This window comes from Leptosomus discolor, chromosome 6 (assembly GCF_034619465.1).
Source record: "Leptosomus discolor isolate bLepDis1 chromosome 6, bLepDis1.hap2, whole genome shotgun sequence".
Taxonomy (NCBI): domain Eukaryota; kingdom Metazoa; phylum Chordata; class Aves; order Leptosomiformes; family Leptosomidae; genus Leptosomus; species Leptosomus discolor.
In genome coordinates this window covers 21,714,592-21,732,758 of record NC_141396.1, presented here as the reverse complement: position 1 = coordinate 21,732,758, position 18,167 = coordinate 21,714,592, and the positions used below count along the sequence as shown (strand labels likewise).

The window sequence follows — 18,167 nt, the reverse complement described above, 5'->3', positions numbered from 1 at the left end:
CCTGGGGAGGCAGCAACCGCTCCTTCCATCCCCGCTGCACTCGAGCCCCTCTGCACCTCACCCGCCTCACTCCTCGCTTGAAGATGGTTTCACAAGGCAGCAGTGGGGTCTGTGCACCTGCAGGCAGGGAGCTGGGAAAGTGGGCCCTTAAAACACGAGCAGCTGCTATTCCTGAGCTGGCTGTTAGTAGCGGGCTAGGACAGCCCCTTACAAAGGGCACATCTACTCTGCCACGGATTTCGCTGCTTGTTATTCACAGCTCCCGTTCGCCTACGCATCACTCAGATTTACTACATGGAAATTCACAGTGGAAGTCAGCTGCTGGCCCTCTATCTCCTTGCCGTGCCAGTGAAAAACAAGGTTGTTCTGTGAAGATGTCACATATCTTATCATCCTCCTGAGGCTACAGGCAATTTGGCTGGGCAGATGGCTCTCTTGAAATATGCTAATAAGGGCTGGGAGTGGGGAGGAGTCGTACAACATGGTAATTAACAAATGACTGAGGGGATCAGTAGAGCCTAAATTTTGAAGCTACATAAATAATCTAAGGGGCATGGGCTTAATAGCTGAGAACATATGGGTGCCAATTGTGTATTGCTCCAGCAGAACAAGAAGAAAAAGCTCCTTGTTCATAGGCGTGCCTTTGTCCCAGCTCTGAGTGTCCAGACATTAACTCTAGGATTGCAAAGCTCAGCACAGAGTGTCCTTGCTCTGTGTCTATGTGTAGCCTGTAGCCAGGGCTAAACTATAACAGTCGCTCCATCACCTGCTGACCCCTCACCAGAGACGGGAATCAGGAAAAAGGAGAGCCAACCCATGGGTAGAAGCGATTTAGTGAAACACCACCAGCATCAGAGATACACAGTTATACTTAGCCAACTGAATATACAATCATCACGATTGACTCAAGAGCAGTCCTTGGAAGAAGCCAGAGGAAAAGCAGAAGGAATTCTGCTTTTAGGAGTCCCACAGGAGCTTCCCTCAGCAAACCTTCCCCATTTATAATGACCATGACATTACGGGATGGGCTACACCTGTAGCTAACTCAGATCAGCTGCCCTGGCTGACTCGAAACTGCTACTGACCTGCCAGCATCTTGCTGGCATGAGAAACACTGTTTTAGCTAATCCCATGATCAGACTCAGTTCCCTTGTAACACAGCACTTTCAAAACCACGAAGTTAAACATGAGAGCAAGACCAGTGGCAAGCCAGACTCTAGAGAGACCTCAGTCTATGCACAGGATGGGAACAATGGTACTTGGTGAGTTAATTTGGGATGCTCAGAGGTAAAGCAGATATGAAGTACTACATGCACTAAGACGGCTGCACTTTCTCAGCTAGGATCAAGTCATCAGCCCAAGACATTTCCTATTCTCTCCCAACCACAAGGATAACTGTTTCCCTTGACAAAGGAACCTGCTGTCTCCAGCACCAGACCCTACAGCTCTAACAGTGATGAATTCTTCTAAGCCTGCTTGGCTTGCCTTGTTTGCAGGTGGCCTTTGAGACAGAAAGTATCAGAGCAAACCAGCACAGCAAGGGGCTCCCAGCAAAAAATGACTGGGAGGTTAATTTTAGTAAAGTATTAAATGTTAGGAATTGCAAGGCTGATTTCATGAAGCTCTGGGATTTAACAAACACACCCTGAGCAGTAATCTCCTCCCTCTGCTCTGTGCAGCCTTCTGGTGTTTTATTCAAACCCTCCTCTGATGTTAAAGCCTTTGAGACAACTTCATTCATCTCCTTAACACTCCCAAGCAAGGTCTCCCCTCTGTTTTCAGCTTTCGGTTCCTCTGCCACTATTCTTGCCTTTTCCCTAGAATACACTTTAAAGGAGTACTTTTTAAAGTTTGCCATCACTTGACCCTGTCTGAGTACAATTACATTTCCAATTATTCTACCCTCTGTAATGCACTGAACTTGCTCCCCATTTTCTTTACCCAGGGCTCTTATGATTTTTTATTTTTTAGAAAAACCTCCCCTGCCTCCTTTCTGAATTACATTCCCCTTTCTCTGTTTAGCCAAGACGAATGATTTTTTCCTCGGTTCAATTCTTGTTATATAATGAGATATTCTTGCCTGATTTTCTGATGTCATCCATCCATCCCAAGACTGTGAAAAAGCATAATCTTCTGACTGCCTGTATTGTTGTAACAGAATACAATCCCAAAATGTCAGAGAGCATCCTACACTTCAGCATCTGGAGCCTATGGGATTTACAAGAAAAACTGGGACTGCAGGTGGACATTGAGCTTTGTTTGCACAGTGTCACTTTTGGCTGCTTCCATGGTCATTCCTATGAATCACATGCTGACCATAATTGGGTTCCTCCTACCACAACCCTCTCTGCCCAGCCTTGCCCAGAGGCAAGCTGAGTCACTGAGAAATAATGACAGTGGTGAAAAAGGAAGCGGGGAAGAGGAAGGAAATTGGAGTTGCACAAGTAGAATGAATGGAAAGGGGCAAACACACCCTGATATGGGTAAACAGGCTGGGGATAAGGTAATATGAAATGAAGGGGGTGGGTCACAGGAGAGTGGTCCACAGGGCAGCTGTGGGAAGAGGGGGACTGGGGGAAGATGTAGTCCCTGCAGGATGGGCTGAGCAGCAGTGCAGGCACAAGCTTCGTTCTTGAGGGCTTGGTTTTCAGTCAGCTGCTGGAGTTACACCGTTTGACACCTCCACAGCCTCCAGAGGGCACTCAAGGGGATCTTGCCAACCGCTGCAGCTTCCTCCTTCCTCCCTCTGTCCTGCTCCGAGGGCAAGTCGTGTTGGTCCTGCCTGCCACACATCAGTAACTACTCACCAGATAGCGGCAGTTCCTGGGGACCAGCTGGAAAATCCTGTTCCTGGAGTCACAGCTGTGCCATGTGCCGCTGAGCCACTGCTCTGCCCTGCCTCGGAGCTGGACACACTTCACACAGTGACAGTAACACTCTTTCAGATGAAAATGAGGTTTACAAGAGGGAAGAAGTTATAATTCACTCGAGGTGCCTGAATCCAAGATAAGGAGTACTTTTTAACCAGCAGCCAGATGGCTCTACAGGCTATGTTCCTTAAACCGTCTGTCAGCTTTCCATCCCAGAGCCTGTCAGTCAAACAGCAGGCCCTGGAAATTATCTTACCATCTCTCCAGCAGGATATTTTTGTACAGAGGTCTTGCTGGTGGGTTTGCAAACTTAATGTAAGTAGCTTCATTTACAACCAGACTTGCTTCACTAAGGGAATATAGGACAGAGCCTTTTGTTTTGCATGGGAGGTACCTCTCTAGGGTTGCAGTATTAAGATTTCCTCCTCTTTCTTACCTAAAAGAAAATACAAAACCTAATCATCTTCTGCGCTGCACCTCTGCATAGATATCGATGCACGTGAGAATGCTGACTTCAGAGATGAAGCATTTGTAGCAACACTGTGTTGATTCCAGAAGCTCCAGATTTTAAGGCCCACAGGAATTCTCTCTCCCCACCTCCTGCATGGCATAAGCAGAAAATTCTCCCCATGATTCCTGCATCTGAGCCCGAAGAACCTGCACAGTCCTATCTTCTCACTGCATCAAAGGAGTCACCCACTTATTCTGATGGTTAACTCTCCCTCTATCATTATGACTCACTCTAACATCAAATTGTCACAGGATGCTACTGTGTGCTGGCCTGCTACACTGAAGAGCCATCAGGTTCCATTGTTTACTTCAGTGAAAGTAACTCACTTTGAGCATCATCTTACTACTCAAGAGCTCGATTTTTCTCTTGCATAGGCTCCTAATGCTTTTTCAAACAAAATGGATACTATAATGGTTCTGTTTTGTTCTGTTTTTTTATAGAAACACTTTATTGCTGCAGTCAATAACCCTGTGTTTCACACACAAATAACCAATTACAGTTTAAGAAACTAATTCTGCAAGTGGCAATACTGAGAAAACAAACATACATGAAAGGATACAAAACTATACATTTAAGTTACTAGAAATTTACTAACTAAAAAATTCTGCAGAAGTGTGAAATGTCTTGTATAAACTATACAACACATGCCAGTGTAAAGTCGTTTAACGCTATACAATTAACCTGCCTACAAATGTTTTACCTAAATACAAGATCAGCTGCAACAGTTATCTTCTATACAAAGACAAGTGCTTTCAGTACTTCATTGGAATATACAGACACTGCAATATCTCAAAACTAAAAAATAATCACAAAATAAAGGGTCCCGCTTAGAAGTTTTCTTTGCATATCAAATATAATGCTGTGAAAATCCAGCCAGCAGTATCCTTGCTTTTGTATTTGACCTGTTTACCTATATTTGAGAGGGACAGAACCCAGAGTCACCAATCTCCCTTTCATTGCTGGCCACAATCTCTACAGCAGACTACACCAGAAATCTGTATCTTAACACATTTCAGCTTTAGGAGAAATTTGGACCCGGGTCCCATTTTGTAATAGATACTTACCCAGCCAGACACAGGGCAGAAGCAACCAGCTGTCACGTGTGGCCTTATCCATGCATCACTGCAAAGGTTTATGCAGAGCGGCATGCCTACCAGACCCCTTCCCGACAGCACCACCACAAGCAGGATTGATGCTCTGATCAATACAAGGGATTGGCAGAAGTGGGCTTGGACAGTGAGTTACTATTGCTTCCCAGGATTTCCCAGGTACAGCACAGAGGCCCAGCACTTCTCTAACCCCTTGCAGGCTCAGTGTAACCTTTGTTGAATCCCTCCTGCTGAAACAAAGCCTATCTCAATGGCATTCAACCAAAGGAAGCTGTCCCCAGGCCTGGCCATCTCTTCAGAACACAGGGCAACATTTTAAACACCACCCCCGCTCTCAAAATACATGGTTACAGTTGAAGTCCTGAGAATTCATAGGAATTTAACGTCTCATGATCTCTTAAATGGGATCAACCTTCTGCAGCACACACCCATATTTCTAACATAATGCATGTTCATGACCTGGCAGATACACCAAATATGACACGGTGGGGAAATTTCCTTGGCACAGCTGGTGCTTTTTTTGGACAGGATTTAAGTCAGCAGAATGGGAGTCTGGTCAGATGTCTAGGGCATGGTACATATCAGTAAAGGCTCTGGCAACCTAGGGAAGGGACTTTGGTAAATGGAATTAAGCCTATATTCTCTCCTACTTAAATTCTGGTCTCAGAGAAGTCCCAGGTATCTCAAAGTAACTTTGTCCATGGATCAAGGACCAAAAAAAAGTCATGACTTCTATTTCAGCCATTTCAAAAGCTGCCAAAAGGAAGTGTTGGAAAGCCTGACCTGAGAGTGGGTGGTCGTTCCCCTTACTGACATCTGGGAGGGAAGGACAGAGCTCACCTGAGCTAGCATCAGTGCCTCGCAGCTAGAAGCTGAAAACAATTCAACAGTATCTTCTTGACGAGAAAGAAGGAAAAAGCACCTTTCGGCCTTCTCACACCATTTGACGGCACCATGCAGAAGCAGAGAACTGCAGCTCCAGAATCCCACTGTTAACACCAAGCAAAAATCAGCACGAGAAATGTGACCAGCATAAATGAAAACTCCTGATAGATGGATCTCTTCTGCAGCCCTTCCTAGTATGAGCATTCCTAAGCAGTATAAAGAGTTTAAATATTAGGCCTTAATTTTCATTCAGAAGAGACCTGCTGGGAGAGGGAATGGCTAGCAGCACCACTGGCTAAAACAGTTTAATCTGCAAATATTTTACCCCAGATGATTTTGCTGAAGATGATTATTCTTCCCAAATTAGGATACACAGGAGCACAGCAAAAACCTTCAGCATCCTGAATACACTGAACACTACCTGGCATGTGCCACATTGAGCTTCCAAAACACCAAATGAGATTTCACAACGTTTCACCAAGAATCACGTATGACAGCGATTGAAACAGGACCAACACGTTACAGTATGCCATGTCAGCACATTGGTCAGACACCAGTGCCTCTCAAGTGTGAGCTGGAGGACAAGCAGGTTTCATACCAGAACTTGTCCACTTTCTTCACCTACTGGCCACAGATGGGATAAGAATGCGCACAGCATCAGTCGGCAGCTGACTCTGTGCATCCTGCAGCTGTAATGTAAGCATCTTGCAGCACATAAACCTTGTGCACTTGGGCATTTCAGAAGAACATGACGAATGTGTGAAAGACCTGATATTTAACCCACCTGAGTTTACCTAGTAGATCTTTTCACAGAACAAAATAGAAAACAAAAGAAGACAGTGTATTATCTGGGTTCTTGTAATAGAACAGGATCACCCACAGCAGAGTTCAGGAAACGGTCTGAGTAATTGCACTTTAAATTACGGCAGGCATAGGCAAAAAACTCTACATGCATATGGTCTTGAAGACCGCTGCCCTGATACTAGTAGGGTATGAAGGGTTTGTCTGCCTGTATCACATAAGCATGACATCCTGACACCTAGCACAGTACACAAACTCATGCCAGTGTAGCTTTGCTAACACTGCCTAGAGGTCTGGGTATTTTAAAACATCTCAAGAACAAGGTGCCATATTGTTCATGAAGATAACAGCCAGTAAGCTTCAAGCATGAGATCACGCAGAGGCACACATGCACACACATGCTTTTCCACTAACAGCTCTTAGAAACCACTGGTGTGTGTTCTCTTACCATAGTCCCTTCTCTGCCTTCTTTTAAAATACTAATTTAGAAATAAATTAATATTACATTTTAAGGAAAAAAATCACCGATCTCTTACAGTTATTCTTTGGGAAGTCTTAAAGCAATGACTTCTATTATGAAAAGAACTTGCCCAATGAAAGCTGAACTTGAAAAAGACCAAGTAAAACCTGAACCGGAGCTGCGGATTTAGTTCAGTATCTCAACAAGTAAACAAACAAAGAAGCTTTTACCTAACTGAGAAGCCCAGGCACTCCTACTAAGATCAGCCAGAATATTATTATTGGCTTTACAGAGATTTAGATAGAGCTCAGGTAGCGAAAGTCAGCTTTCAAATGCAGAGGCCTCATGTGCTGACTTTTCTCGGGGCTTCATTTCTGCTCCAGTCACACTGAGACTTTGGTTAAATGAGGGCTTGAAGCTGGACAGTAGTTCAGTGAAGCAGATTGGTCAAGTGGATTAACAGCAGACCCCCCCAGGCTTTGGGCAACTCTGTCTAAAACCCTGCAAACAGATTTTAAAGCTGTCCCTCTCTTTTAATTAAGGCTGACTGATTAAAAAGCCAGTCCCAAATTCAAAAGCACAGACAAAACTATTCTCTGACCATATAATGCATCACGTCAGGACTAAAACCAGGCAAGTATTTTTAAACTTGTCCACTTAATACAATATTTACTTCTAGACTTTGATCTCAGCATCTCCTCTGATAACATCAAATTCCTGGGCAATTCACACATGACACAGCACTATGGAAGGAAAAGCAATTTCAGCTGTATTGACTAAGTATCTTTTTTTTCCATAACAGCTCACATTTTTACCAATATAGCAACAAACCCTTTGCCAATGGTTTGGAATGAAAGTTACATCAGGTATGTATGTGCAGGTGTGCTGATGGTCTGACCTGCTAGGGGGAAAAAAAAAAAGCAAAATCAATCCCCAAAACAGAGCACTGAAACCACTATGCATTGAAAACAAACATGGTACACATCCACTACTCCCCATGCACAAGTCACAAGTGCAATATCCTTTGAAAAAAACTGCTCCTCAAAGGAAACCCAAAGAGGCAGAGTTGTTTAGTGTTATGTTTAGTAAGATAATGTGGGCATGTGTTGGAAATCACAGGTTGGAATTTTTTTTAATTTTTTTTTTTTATAAGGCAAGAGGTTTATGTTCCAGAAGAATATATGGGGTAAAGAATGAAGAAATGTTTCGAAAATGACACATTCTTTCAAGTTTCATTCTCATTTGACATACATATTACAAAATAAAGATTTTTTTAAAAAGTGCTATATGCTTTGTACGTCTCATAACAATACGTCAAGCAAAATTTTACACCTGCTGCCTAAGACAAAATGTTAGTGGCAGGGTTAGCAGATTAGACTCTAGCTCTCTCATTTCCCTTGATGTCTGGGACAACCTCCTTCATCACACTTAAAAGAACAAATAAACAAACCCACTCTACACATATTCCAGAATCATTTAGAGTCATCTTCTAAAGTAACAGACTCCATGAAGTTGATGACAATTCACTAGCGGCTTGCTTGATACCAAATCCAAGGCTTATTCAACCCAGTATCCTGTGACTCTCCGATCGGCCAGTATGAGGCAAAACGTTGAGAGGTATGAAACCATGATGACACTGACAGATATGCCAAAGGGATTTAAAAAAATTCCAACAACAACAAAAAAAGTAAAAAATTTCATCCGCCAGCCCTCAGCTGTTAGCTGATTTTAAAAAGGTAGAGCAGTTTGCAGTAAACAATGATATTTTAAATCTTCAAGGACATACAGAAACACCCCTCCCACCCAGAAATCAGACATGAAGGATTTCTGCAGCACAGTCTTCTGGCTCTGTGTAATGCGAAGAGTTTGTGTCTGAATGGTGAACCCCAAGCATTTCTTTACTTTCGAAGTTTGGCTCCATTAGTGCAGGTTTTTCAAAAATATTCTTTTTGCTAGTTTCCGGACAGTTTTGTACATATATTACTCGGTTATAAGCTTTAAGTCTCTTCCACAGCTGTATGTACACTTTGCATTGTACATACATGAACAGAAGTCCTCCAGTGAAACCAATAGCCACAACCACCAGCTTAGTCCAAAATGGCCACTCTAGAATCCCTGGAAGAAAGAAAATAAAAAAAAGAAAGAAAAAGGATCTGGTCAGTATTGGCTGGACTACATTGGATCTCTCAAAAACATCCTATAAGGAAATTGTCACAGAATTTGGGGCATGCAAACTATTCTTATTTTTTGCCATTTTTCTTGTTTGGCCTTTTTTTCCCCTTCAAGTCAAACACATGCAGATTTCTGCTTCACATATCACATTTATTCTCACCCACCAGAGGAAAAACAAAACAACTCATTCTCTGTGTCTGAGTCTATGCGCAGCACAATCACAGAGTCAAGGCAACAGCCAGTAATACATTTAGGTCCTTTTATACCTGTTTTTAAACAAAAATTGGATCAGATTATGAAAGGAATTCTATGGCATGGTTTCCTCATCATATCAGGAAACTCAACTCAGTGACCCAAGAAGTCTGTTCCACCCTGTGATCACACAGTACATGTAGTCATAGTCTTTAAATTCAAAAGGGAATGATTGTTACCATCTAGCTCAACACGTTCATTATGCAGACCAGACAATTTTATCTGCATCAGACCCAGTAACTTGTAGTTGGACTAGCACTTCTCTTCTGATGCAAAACTGCAAGTGCTAGAGATGCTGAAGCATTCTGGCAAAGCTTATTCCCCGTCATTAAAAATTACAATCATTACTTTTCCTGAATTTGTCTAGCTTGGAACTTTCGGACATTGAATACTCTTACCTCTCTATCAACTACTTTTAAATGACAGACTATTCATTTTATACATTTTCTGCTTACATAGGTCCTGTATCCACCCAGCCTCTCTCCTCTTTAAAGCTAAGTGGCATCACAAGGTGGATATGAAACCATGCTGAATCACCCACTATCAGGTTTCTCAGAGAATAAGGTCATGGCTTTCCAAGCCTTCGAAGTTTTTACCAAGATACAGGCCTGTGTTCTTTTGGAAATGCATGGTAGTGTGAGAGGAATGAAAATATTTTAGTCCCAAAATACAAAGGGCACTGCAGCAAGACTACTGATGAAATCCCACTTGTGATTAATACCTGAGCCTCAGATTCACAGGTGAGCTATGTGATGCCATCTGTAAGCAGTGATAGTACATGCTTGCCCCTGTGCAGACATGAATGTATACCCACACACACTCCCCACACCCCTAGCTCATTACAGCACCTCCCAGATTTAGAATCCAAATGAAGCGGGCAGTGAAAGCTAAATACTAAATATTCACAACATTCCTCCTGTGTTAATCTAATATATTCATCGGCTAAAATAACCTAGCAATGATACATCTCTGAAAGCATATGCTTTTCATTATCATATGGAAACCATACACTGAAAGGACAACGATTTTCACCATACATGGAAGAGATAGGGTTGGATGGAACAGAAACAAAAGGATTTCATTCAAAGCAGCTTCCTGACTGAAATCATGAACAATCAAACTACAGCCCAAATGAGAAATGACAGCAAAACTGTTCAGTTTAAGTGTGATTCTGCTCTGAAGAGACTGTAGCAGCTCTGCGGATTTTCAGGTTTATTGATGCTCAGCTACCTCCTCAGATGATGCTATTCAATCACCAGCAAAACATTTTCCACCTGCACGTCTAGTTGGCCTGCAAAGCTCTGTGAGCAAGGATGGCTTGCCTTCTAATGGCTCCTAGACTTAGCAGATACCCTGTCCCTTCTATCCTCACCTTCAGGGACAGCTCAGCTGCCTGAGAAACAGTTCTGTGATAGCCCAGCATAGCCAGGTAAATAGATTTCAGTTTGGTAAGTTTACAGCTGATATATAAAGGAAAACGTACTATTCAAGAAGTTATGACAACCCTGCAGTGGGGTGGCAGCCACTACATGAATTGCAGTGCACCTCATCTCAGTTGCGTGAATTGGAGTCCTAAGAATCAACCTGAATTTGTTCTGCTTCAGGCACAACCACTCATAACAATTTCTCCAGTCTAACATGGCTCTCACAGGAAACTTGTGCTAACCCACCTCACAGATTACAGAGTAGAAAGAAAACCCTGTTGATTTATCTCAAAGATTTGGATTTAGGTTCCTCTTACTTCTTCTCTTTTTAAAAACTGTTCTGGTTTTGCCCAGTTAAAAGGTAACCATAGCAGCAAACAAATGCTTATGTCCTTATCTGCTCAGGAAGTGTTCCAATTCGAAACTAAATTAGCTAAGGCAGTGCAATTTTGTGCTTGACTACCATAGATTAGCTCTTGTATCTCTGCATTTCACAAGTGCAAACTAAATTGACTTGAAAGACCTAAAAAACGCCCACAGATGAATTTACACTGATTTAACTAAATCATTTTAGAACTATGCTTTTAAACCAACCCAACCTCAGCCTAAAGCTGACTAGTCTAAGTATAAGCATTACCTACACACTCATGCTCTGTATCCTCTCTGCATTCAGGATAAATAATTATTCCAAGAGAGTAAGTGGGAAGGTAAGTAAGTAACATACCAGTAGTCTGTCCCTGTTTAATCTCTTCAGCGGTCCTGTCTATCAGGACATAGAGAGACCACACAACGCAGGTGATGGCAATGATATGGAATGTTACAGAGCACATGATCTTCCTCCTCTCGCTGGCCGTCATCTGCAGCTTCTCCCACTGGCAAGAAACCCAGAAGCAGAACAAGAGATTAGGTGTTTACTGTAGCTACTAGAGAGTATAAAAACAGAACATTGGTAAGAACAAAACCCAGTTTCCTCCCAACACGGATTTTAAAAGTCAGACGGCATTATTGCTCTGACCACAGCACGTATGTGACGGCTGGCAGCTTGCCCTGCTGTGACAGGAGCCATTCTGGTGCCAGAGGGGACCTCTGGCACCCAGCTCCAGTCTGGACCCTCAGCACAATGTCATCACACCCTGCTTGCCCACACAGGGACAACTCCAGCACAGAGGGACCCTAACACGAGGCCTTCTGGACTGCAAGCAAGGCTGCTACTTCATGTGTTCCCCACTCAACAGTGGGGACCCACAGTCACAGCTGAGCATAGTGAGTGGGAAAGGGTACTCTTGCCCAGGCAGGCATTCAGTAAAACACTGCAAAAAAAGTGGTACATGATCCAACTGAACATCTCACGCTGAGCTCTGTTAGGAGTCCCTTGGCACACAGTCAAGGCTGTTTAGTTCTCACCTCCCACCTCTGGGGGTTTCATTCAGTCTTCACATATATTTAACACTACTAACAGCAGCGACACCCGTATTTTACATTCAAGTTTCAAGTGCACTTAAATGCATGTTCCCTGAGAATATACAGTAGAACTGGGATGACAATTCTTTAAGTGAGGGGATGCAGTAAATTATATCCTCAGATCTGCATCTATCAATAATGTTTATACAGCCCAAATAGAAACCACAAAGTCAGGTCACTGTCATTTAGGAAAGATACAAAAGGAACTAGACAATTATTATAGATGCTTCTAATATGCAAGGAATTGTTAAAAAACAGCCTTTTTTTTTTTACCTGAGACACCCAGCAACTTTTTTTAAATTATTTTTTGGCAATTTCCCCTATGTATATGATGAAAGCTTTCGCATGTGGGATACACATCCCTCAGCATAACTGCTTGGAACAGAGAGTTAAGACGGCCTTTTCTCATACTTTCACAAAATACATGCTGGGGCACACAAGCTTCTCATACACACCTTTGTGTTTCTAGAGAGGTGCATTTGATGAGTAATTTGTAGAAAAAGAGGACTTTGAACATGAGGAATAACGTGGAAGAGAGTGAGGATGACCTGACTAGTATGACTGAGATCACCCATTATGTTAAATTATTATTTCCACTGCTATAAGAATGGCTGAAGCACAAAATAGAGACTTTGTGATCCTCTCTATCTTGCCAACAAACCACCTTTTTGGCCAGTCCAAGCCACATCTCCACTTCTGTGGGCATCCAAATCTCATCATGGCACAAGAACTGAAGACTTCCAGAAATGACATGCTAGAATCATGTCATGCTAGAAAGCTATATTCTTTCAGTTGTCTTAGAAAAAGACTAAACAAAACATTCCATTTGGATGTTGTATTTTAAATAGAAAATTACTTTTGCATATAAACAAAGGTGTTTACTTTTGATAAAAAGTATAAACTAATTAATTTATTTTGTCAAAAAGTAATCATGTGAAATCTATTCATGAATGCTTTTACAGAGACACGACGACATGTGTTTTGACTAATTTATACTTCTCTTTTCTGTTCCACAGCTTGAGCTCCTCTGCTGGACAACATCTCCTGTGAATTGCTGGCTCCACAGCCACCAAACCAACCTGTGCCACCTCATCTCTTCAAGAGATATGACTGCACAGCAAAAGAGAAAATATTCTGCCAACTATGCACTAGCCCAGAGAGGAAACTAGAATCTGTAGGTCCCTGCTGCATTATTCCAATAACACAGCATCCAGCATTTCCCAGTTACAAGAGCCAGCAGTTCTGGGTTTTTGAAGCATTGTTAAAACAAAAAATTCAGCAGAAAATTTAGATGTAATGCCTCTTTTTTGCCCACTGAAATTTTAAAATGGAGCATCCCTCTCTTGTCTCCCATCACCTTCACCTGAACATGACATGCTTTTTTTCTCAGTCCTCTTCCCTTAGTAACTTAGTGTATGAACAGCCCAATGCTGTGATGCAACCTTAAGATGCTGAGCAAGTTTAATTCCGTTTCTACCCTACAGATGAGCACAAGCCCTATGATTTGTCCCATCCTGTTCATAATCACCAGTTTCAGACTGTTTTCTCCTGACTGACAGGATACCATAAAGGCTGAGTTGAAGATACAGAGGCAGCTTATCTTCTGGCTGCAGCTGAACCTCTAAAAAGACTCTTCAGATATATTTGAGAGGTAAATTCCTTCTTCTCCTTCTGTTTATGGCTCTGTTCCTATCTTCTGGCATTTGGTCTCTTTCCCACAGATGACCTGTTCAGATATAACTAATGATGCTGAGTAGCTCATTTCTGAAGGTGCCCAACAGCTTTTTCTCACAGGGTACAAATATTCAGAAAACATTTCCCACCCACTCCAGGCAGAGAAAGCACAGAAAAAACAGCAGCCAATTGCCAGCTATAGCAACTCTTTTTGCTTGGGATTCTCTAGAGTAATTTCTTTACTGTGCTATAACTGGGCTGTGCAAAGTATTGTCTGTGCAGATAACAGAGCCTGTGACAGCCACTATTGCAGCTCAGAGGTACCATGCTCTGTGCCAAGGGTCTACCAAGGAAAAATCTGCAGTCCTTAGAAGGTAATGATTCACTGCAGTCATAAGCAGAGGTCATCCTATCAACTGGACATGCTGAGCTGCTGAGCTATATACTTTGCAGATTGTACATCTCCATTAAAAAAGAAAAAAAAAAGAGGGAAAAAAAAAAAAAAAAAAAGAAGACAGACATGTTTGAAATCTGCTCTATTTTCTGCTAGGAGTCACTTTTAGGAACCAGACAAGTTTTCATAACAGATTTCATTTTGGATAGCTGCAGTCCAGACTTCCCACCCTACACGATTTAGGCTTATCATAATTGAATATAATGTTTCTCATTTATTCTAGTTCCAGGCTGAGGTTATTGTTATTAACCCCTTCCACTTTGGTAAATGGGTCAAAATTTGTCTGTGCTAAGAATATCAGTGACTTCCACCTCAAAACCCTGATGGTAAGGACCAATTGAAATTGAAAGCCCAGAGGACATGGGAGAACAAAACTGATACAAGTGCAAAACCAGCCTTATAATACAAGCAGCATTTAAGCACCAATACTTAAGTCACCAGATTTATGAAAGGTACTTTTCTATAAAACAAAAAATACCTGAAGTACTAAAACCTAGTTATTCATAGCCTAAGAAAAGCTAAAAATGAAAACACATTTATTGGTGAACATTCTTCTGCTTACATTGTAATATAGTCTCTAAAATAGGTTTACTCCTTTAAAAAGAAAAAAAGCTACAAATTTGAACCAAATTACACTCAGAAAGTGCTATCTAAAGTAATCCTCATATTTTCAAGAGAACTTACAAGCCATGTGGATCTCAGAGCAGCAAACTAAAGCAGATAACAGTATATACAAAACTCCATATTTTAAAAAAATGTGATAGATGCAGAGCAAATACCTTTGAGCATCAGCTCTAAAATTAACTGCAAAGAAAAAGTCAGGTTGTTGCATGCACATACATATATGTGTGTATGTACGTGTGTACATTTACACACAGAGAGCTGCCAGGCTACCACAACTAACTCTCAGAGCTGGATTCCACTGATGTTGAATTTGCCAGGCTAAATGTTAATTTAAATCCTTTTGCACCTATACAAAACCAAACAGACTTACTAAGGAGTCACAGAAATAGGATAAGTACCTGGCGGGTGCTGCGGGCTCATGGGTAAGGACAGTCTCCTTTCAGAGTGGATCTGTGTTTAACAAAGCATTTCCTTGGGGAAGCAGGTCTCATGCCTACCTTTCGCAAAGGCTTCAGTTTTGTCTCCATGATGAACTCATACTTGCACAGTTCACAGCATCGCGTATCTGAGCTCTTGATCCATTGCTGCAGGCAGGCTTGGTGCACAAAATGAAGACTTCCCGTGCAGTGACAGGGGGTTATCAAAGGGCTCTCATCATCTCCTTCACAGTGACATATCCTGGATCAGAAGCAAAGCTGCTCATTAGAAGAGGAAGCATAAAGGATGTGGAAGAGGCATATAATATCTGTGATCACACATGGTTGTCCATTGAGGATCCTAAGACATACATATCAAAGGAATGTGTTCCATAAAGGAGCTAAAACTAAAGAACTGCATTGCTGCGCAAGCATATATACAGACACAAAATAATTGAGCACAGACACTGCTAACTAGACAGCTGCTTTCTAACAGATGAGACGGACACACAGAGCCTGACAGAAATGCAGTATCCAAAAGAAAAATCAGGGTACGAAATTACAATACTTCATCTAGAACAATAGCACTTAACTGAAAATAGCATTTAAACAGATCAGACAGCACTTCTCAAGACAAAATATGCACAGGAAGGTACAGCTACTCATGGATTACAGTCTGAAACAGAAGACAAAACAAAATTCCCAAACCAATGGTGAAAAAGCCCACCCCAGTATCATGAAGAGTTAATTTAGACAGACTGGATTTTGCACAAGAGAAGTGATCATTCCTAGTGCCAATTGCTAAGAGACAGATCCACACTGCAAAGCTACAGCACTCTCCCCAAAATACAGCTACTCTAAACGGACTAAAGGTTTTGCTCTCCAATTCTTACTTTGCAAGAGCTGCTAAGGAAGCATCATCTCTGCAAAATTCCCCATTTCCCTTACAGTGTAACTGTGCAGACGGCAAGGACACCCGATATAGTGTTACTACCAGTGCTGACATTTGATTTCCAGCTTTCTTTTATACACAACCCTTGGGTTGCATCAAACATCAGTAAGTCCTTCTAACCATGTGGAAGAGGTCATGAATTGAAAGGGGGATGGTAAGTAGCTCAGTGAATGAATATAAGTTACTAAGCATATGTGAAGTACGTCCTGGCATGCTGCCATCCCTGTCTATCACTGAAATCTCTTACTGATGTGTAGCATCTTGCCTCTTGCGACCTTGCTGATAGCTGGCAAGTGGAACTGAAGGAGTGGGTGGATGACAACAGCATCTTGTTGATGACAAGCTAGTATATAACTAGATTTTGCTGGTAATGAGGGGGGGAAATCAAATAATATTGGCAAGTACTAACAAAGCCAGCTTCAGAAAGTGCTGTCAGGGAGGAGAAAGATTAGCATAGTAAAATGCTAGGTAGTGGAATGGGACATTTGCTCCTGTACAGCTCCCCAGCAACATTTTGGAGCTGGGATAGGGCAGACCTGCAGACAAGTCACCATGAAGACAGTCCAGAGCTGGCTGTTCTCACCACTTGTGCACATGATTAATCCTCTGTAGTTGGAACAAGGATACCCATCCTTTTTTGACTTCACACTATGGACGTCACACAGGCCCACCACTAACATCCAGTGCTCAGATCCCCCTTTCGAATAATGTATCTTTTAAGCCCTTTACAAATAAGAGTGTGTGGCGGGATATAAACTGTGGGGAAAAGGTGAAAAAAAAAATAATCTTAAGCTACATTGACCTGATCTCAGTAGCAATTTTCAAACAGTCTGTCCTCCTCTTGACTTGCCACCCTCCGACCAAACCAGCAGTGACTGTCAGGACAACACATTGCTCATTAAAAGCTAAGACATGTTCAGCTTGACCTTTAATATGCGTAGCTGGTTCTCTCATGATATTCCCAGTTTGGGCACTGATAAGAGAAAAATACTTCTCAGAACCCCAAACTTGAAAGAAATTGCAAGAGAATTTATTTGACTCCAAAGGAAATTATTTTGCTTAGTGTAGCCTTGTTAAGTGCATCACAGGGGTGCAGGGCAGCAGAGAGAAGGCTGCATGCTTCAAATCGCACATATTAAAGCAAGGTGACAGGGTGAAAGAAAAGACAGAAACAGCACAAAGGCAGGAGAAAGCAGAACGGTCACCACTGCACATGGGAAGGCTCAAAGGTAGGTGGTTCTCTGGTAAACCAACCTGCAGGTATCCCCTGATGTGGACACAGGGGAAAGAGGGGGGAATTTTTCTGAGAGGGGGGAAGGGCAGTCAAGGTCACTGTCCTTCTCAACTGAACAGAGTGGCGCCCGCTGCTCTTTTGTTTTCAATTTCACTGAGGTGCTGTCCTCAAAGACGTCATCGTCTCCCATATCATCAGAGCAGAAGTCCGTACTTTCCACCAGCACGCTGGAGGATTTCTCAGCTTGGAAGTGACTGGAATAGCTCTCCAGTTCGTGGAACTTATGCAGGCTGCTGGTGCTGGAGGTGTGGGAGAAGGAAAAAAGGTAACGCAACAGTTTTTTGCTCCTTGAGGTGTCATGGTCCACTTTGTCCTCCAGCAAGGGGATATGTACAGCGCTGTGGTTCTCTGCTCCTCCCGATGCACTCGAGTAGTTGGAAAGGGAAGGGATATAGGAGTGCTTAGAATTGCTAAAAGAAAGAGGCCTGAGATTCAGCGGCTTCCTCTCTTTAAGATGAAATTTGTTAATCCTTAAACACTGCTCTTGAGTCGGGGTCAATTTGCCTTCCGAGCATGTTCGCTCCACATAGTCAAAGCACTCACTGGTGCTCTGTGCCTTCTGGTCCACGTCATTGAGGGACTTGGAGAATTTCAGAGTGCGGGTGGGCTTTACATTCTTAGCAGACCTGAGTGCCTGGCCCCGATCCTGCCCACGGGAGTTTCTCTTTGCTGCATGTAACGTGTCCTGACAGATTACTGTCACAGTGACCCCTTGTGTCAGAGGGCTCTGGCAGTGAGGATTTTTCAAGACAACAGCAGACTGCACTGGACTGTGATGACAACACTCAGAAAACACTGCACTGGAACT

At 42.5% G+C, this 18,167-nt stretch overlaps 1 protein-coding gene across 3 annotated transcripts in view; it reads right to left on the bottom strand.

The window, feature by feature from the left end:
• Positions 1-7,846: 7,846 nt before the first annotated feature.
• MARCHF8 (membrane associated ring-CH-type finger 8) overlaps positions 7,847-18,167 on the bottom strand; it is a 73,058-nt gene continuing 62,737 nt past the window's right edge. For 2 of the 3 annotated variants that reach the window (XM_086466862.1, XM_009960761.2), the window contains 3 exons: positions 15,195-15,375; positions 11,209-11,356; positions 7,847-8,751 (listed from right to left, as the gene is read on the bottom strand). In XM_086466862.1, coding sequence (XP_086322988.1) covers positions 8,447-8,751; positions 11,209-11,356; positions 15,195-15,375 — 634 coding nt within the window. In that variant the 3' untranslated portion in view covers positions 7,847-8,446. Of the gene's footprint in view, positions 8,752-11,208; positions 11,357-15,194; positions 15,376-17,319; positions 18,166-18,167 lie in introns of all 3 variants that reach the window. The other variant, XM_009960760.2, reaches the window with a different exon arrangement.